This window comes from Triticum aestivum, chromosome 3A, assembly GCF_018294505.1.
Source record: "Triticum aestivum cultivar Chinese Spring chromosome 3A, IWGSC CS RefSeq v2.1, whole genome shotgun sequence".
In the NCBI taxonomy this organism is placed as follows: Eukaryota; Viridiplantae; Streptophyta; class Magnoliopsida; order Poales; family Poaceae; genus Triticum; species Triticum aestivum.
Genome location: NC_057800.1, coordinates 652,827,674 through 652,832,564, shown reverse-complemented (window position 1 = coordinate 652,832,564; position 4,891 = coordinate 652,827,674). Strand labels below are relative to the sequence as shown.

The window sequence follows — 4,891 nt, the reverse complement described above, 5'->3', positions numbered from 1 at the left end:
AAGGGAAATTATTTTGTCATCTAGGAAGCAAATCACTTCCTCTTGATTCATTATATCACTATTTTAGTGATCTAAACGCTCTTATATTTCTTTACGGAGGGAGAACTTTATTATATCATTGTAAACAGTAGTAACTTAGCTAGTTCACTGGTCATGAACCAGGGTTGTACCATTTTCTTTTAACAGAAAAATATCAATCTTGTAAGTGCTTGATTTACAATTTTTTATATACTTTCCCAAATTCATATTGTAAACATGATGACTTGTTGTTAATTGTGCAACTGTTATGTGTTGTATCTTACTTTAGTCTTACGTTCACCCCTATATGTGGCTTTTCAAGATGGTTTTACTACATAGTACAAAATAGTTACACAAGAGTGTTTTTTTAATTCACGCGGTCTAACATGGCGTGAGCGTGTAAGCGTGCACGTGCGTGCACATGCATGAGTGTTATCTCCATGTCATTTCTATTTTTCCTTGTGTAGAATGCCAAAATAAGTGCTCCCAGACAAGCAAAGGCAGAAAAGTTAAGACGCGACGGAGCCATAAAATGAACTACCCTCCTTTCAAGATCAACCCGCTCTAAAAAAAGGTCCCGCATTAGCAGGAGGGACAAAACAAATAAAGAGATGCTAGACACTCATATTTTTGAGTTGTGCATGGAGTATGTTTTGTCTTTGTCTTAGGTTGTTAGTTTTCATTTTCTTTTGATTGGAATGTTAATCTTATAATGTACTACTACAACTCTCTACGTAGGGATGTTTGGTCATGCATGGATATTAAAAAGAAGAACGATTATGCCTACCTTAATCCGTTGTGGTTTAACATGTACACCGACTGGGATGATAAATCAAGAATCCTTAAATGGATAAAAGCTAAGAATATATTCACAAGACGATATGTATTTGTACCTATTGTTATTTGGTATGTTACTCACATTATGATCATGCAGAATCACTTATTTGATCCGCATGATACCAAATATTCACTTTGTTGACTATATATAGGGGACACTGGAGCCTTCTTGTGTTGTGCAATTTTGGCAAGACCAAGTACTTGGGTACTAAGAAGGGGCCACGCATGCTGCTACTGGATTCACTTAAAAAGTTGAAAGCGGAGAGGTTACAACCAATCATCAACAGGTTTGTTCACTTTATTTTCTCTCTCACTAAGCCATCAAAATAATTCATGTTAGCATGTTTACATATTTTGTTGTAGCATGGTTTTGCATGTAGGCAACTCAAGATACTACAATGAGATATGTTTTTTATCTATATATATTATTAGCCCAACAAGGTGTTTATTATTTCAAAAAACATTGCGCATTAATTTTAGTTGGAGGTTGCATGGAGTGGGCGTCAAAAGCTCCCTGATATATGCCTTAGTTTACGTTCACATAAATGTTTTATTTACTCATTTGCATTGTCTATAACACATAATTGTCATCCTTATTCTGAATGCCCTATATTTATTAGCCCTTTATTGATGGTGTATACCAGATTCATTGTTGATATTTTAAAATTCGAAGAGCGGGAAGAGTTAGAGCAGTTCATAAATGAAGTCGAACTTGAGTTTCCTAAGGTATGGTGTTTAACTTCTGACAGTCGAACTATTTTTCATCTTTTGGAAAAAAATATATCTATTATTATGTTCTATATTGTTGCTTCTTAATTATTTGGATTTCTGTTATGATATACTTAAACAAACTTGTAGGTGCCACAACAAAGTGGAGTAGATTGTGGTATGTATGTTCTTTACTTCGTGTACTGTTTTCTCACGATAAAAAAACTGAGAGAAGATTTGAGCCATCTGGTATATGTCATCCGCTTCAAACTTTACACAACATTCCTATTTGTGCCTCACAAAGTCTTTTACTAATTTGTTTGTTTAACTGATGACTTCGTTCTAAGGATGCCTTGTTCGATCCGGAGGAACTGAAGAGCCTAGAGGACATACACATAGATATTCTTTCATACAAAGAGTATGCTTATCCCTACCGTCTTTATTTAATGGTTGTTAAATTGTGATCTTATTTCCCTTGTACTTATCTGCAGGAAAATGGATGCAAAAGCTGCAGAGTAGATTGCATGTCAAGATTGCTCCGATTAAACTGTACCACCTACTTGTTGTTGGGTAATGGCAGATTGGTGCCGTTGATAATTAACATCATGCTATCTTCTCTTATGCTTCCTGCTCTTGTGTTAACTATCAGTGGTTTTTCTCTCTTACTCATCAGGCAACATCATCTTGACCAACAAACCAGAGTTCACCTTCACCGGTGGCAAGTTTTGAGGAAATTTGAAGACTTCCAGTAATAAGTTAGTAATACATTCTATGCAAACAGTCAAGACAAACATGGCTGATAGTCCAAACAGATAGCTTCAGTGACAGTCAGCACCCAGTTCATCATAAAGAATTTACAATTGTTTCCATTCGTTCAAAAAATTAAGATACCAGTGTAAGTGCATTTGATGGATTTTTTTGAAACTACATTTGATTTTATTTTTTTGAAAAGGAGGATTACCCCGGCCTCTGCGGCCATATTATTAAAAGTGGCAGCAAAAAACAAAGTCTGAAATCCAGTAATCCAGTACAGCTCGTAAACGGAGCAAAGAGAAAAATGAAAACATTCTGCATTTGATGGATTTAGTTTGCACTTCTGCATTACCAACTTATAATTGCTGCATGGAATGTGATCGATTATAACCACCATTTCCTTTCTGGATGGATTATTTATGCATTGCTGTTCTTTCATGCGTATGCATCGAGTTGGTTATGTAATCAGAAATTAGCAGTATATGCTATATAATATGTTCCGGCCGGTAACACTTCTTAATATGAAGTGGAAAGTAGCCACAGCGCTCCGTCTCTAGCATTCATTCAGTAGGGTAGGACAGTAGGAGCAATGGTGGACTGATCCACTGCTGGGCTGCATGCCTGCATCATGGATGGTGTGTGCTGGATTGAGTTCCTCCCTCCGTGCTGCGATGTCTTCCGATGCTCCGATTCCTCCACGTTCTTTTGTAGCTCAGCAGGATATTTACTCAAGATTGGTCACGCTACCGCCCCTCTCATATGCGCGCTCGATAGTCACACAGCTTGTAGAAGCTGAAGCTCAGTTCCATACCTGGACGTCAGTACTCAGTGCAATTGTGTTTCCCTTCGCGTCCAAGCTAGGACAACCGAAGATTATGGGTGTGAATATGTGTCACGAGAAATTTAAGACAGCTCTTAACCTTTTATAGGGCCGCTGATAAAGCGAATGTCAACTAGAGTAGCTCCAAGGGAAAGTGAAATCATTAGTTAAGAGATACCTCTTGGCCACTATCACCTTTTCTGGTGATCTTGTCACAGTTAGCGAGTTTTGGTGAGATTTCTCCCACGCACGCCATAAAAATGGGTTTATTAGTACTATTTTATATAGTTGATTATTCAAAATGATTTATCTCTTGAATCATGCGTCCAAATCATGAACCGTTTTCACCGTTTCATTCCTCGCACCGAGATCTCTATATTGATGGGTTCCGAGAAACTTTTTGGGCAAAATTTGTGCTCCAAATTTTTACTAAACTGTCATTTAAATATACTAACTCGCGTTTCACTTTTGGGAAGCATAGTTTGTACTTTTCAAGCGAGAAGAATAATTGTGCTTCACATGGAAGCACACCTGTCCTTCACTTTTCCCAAAATTACAATTGTTCCTTTGCCCGAGAAGCACAACACGCGAGAAGCACAATTGTGCTTCCCTTTTCACACAAAACTCTATTGTGCTTTTGTTTCTCGTAGAAGCAGACATGAGATTCACGTGAAAGAACTATTGTGCTTCACGCGGAAACATTACCGTACTTTTCACACAAAATGCTACATGTGCTTCACGCTCATCATAGACAAAAAAAAAGAAGAAACGAAAAAACTAATAAACTGGAAAAAACATGAAACCCAAGAGAAAAAACAAAAACAACCGTCCGATGCAGGAAGCACCCACCGGCGGCACATGGCGGCGCTGGAGTGCTCCCTCGCGTGGTAGACTACCCGCTGGAATCCCCATCTAGGGGGTATCCCTTAGTTAGTTTCTCCCTTTGCGTCTAACGAGCGAACCTTGATCATTCCATCAGGTGTTTGCTCCATGGTGGGGTCTGCGGGACGGTAGTTGGCCCAACAATACTGGGGAGCATGCGGGAAAAAATTAACTGGGCTAGGCCCGGTTAGCTGTTTTCTACCCAAAAGATTGCCAACAGTAAAATTAAATATATGTTTTTTACATATTAAAGTAAGAAAACTACTCCCTCCGATCCATATTAATTGTCGTTAATTTAGTACAAAGGAGTACATAAATTTGGTGTTTGCTCCATTGAGGCAGCGAGTGATTGATGAATCAAATTCCCCTTTCCCCTTCTCCAAGCTCTCCCCTCTCACCTGCTATCCTCACCTACTCCGATCCGATCCCGATCCCCTCCTCTCTCCTTCCTCTGGATCATGACAATTTGGTACTCAGAGCCTAGATTTTTTCCCACCACCCCACGCCGCCGCGGTTCTCATATTCTCTCGGTCGCCTGTAACATCCACCGGGTCAGGTGCAAGCCGCTCCGGCGAGTTTGCACAAAATCCTGCTCGGGGTTCGGTCGATTTGGAGCGAGACCACGGCGCCGTCCAAACACTTGGCGCAGACCCGCCGTGTTCTCGACGCGATGTTAGAGACCACCGACAAGCTGCAGAACTTGCTGGAGTCGGTCATCCACCGCCTTGATGCAAGCCAGAAGACGGCCGACAAGCGACCCCAGGCGCAACTCTCCTACAACGAACAGGTCTTCATCGAGCTCAAGCACCTCTCCAAGCAGATCGATCTCACCCCAGGCAGATGTGGATGAGGCGCGCAAGGCCGCGCCCATGG

General features: G+C 40.4%; 1 protein-coding gene across 1 annotated transcript; it reads left to right on the top strand.

Moving 5' to 3' along the window:
* The first annotated feature begins 404 nt into the window (after positions 1-404).
* Positions 405-2,082, top strand: LOC123057089 (ubiquitin-like-specific protease 1C). Its single transcript, XM_044480239.1, has 8 exons — positions 405-409; positions 608-664; positions 757-924; positions 1,008-1,142; positions 1,500-1,581; positions 1,714-1,812; positions 1,911-1,981; positions 2,055-2,082. The coding sequence occupies exons 1-8, from the start codon at positions 405-407 to the stop codon at positions 2,080-2,082; spliced, it is 645 nt and encodes a 214-aa protein (XP_044336174.1).
* The last annotated feature ends 2,809 nt before the right edge of the window (positions 2,083-4,891 follow it).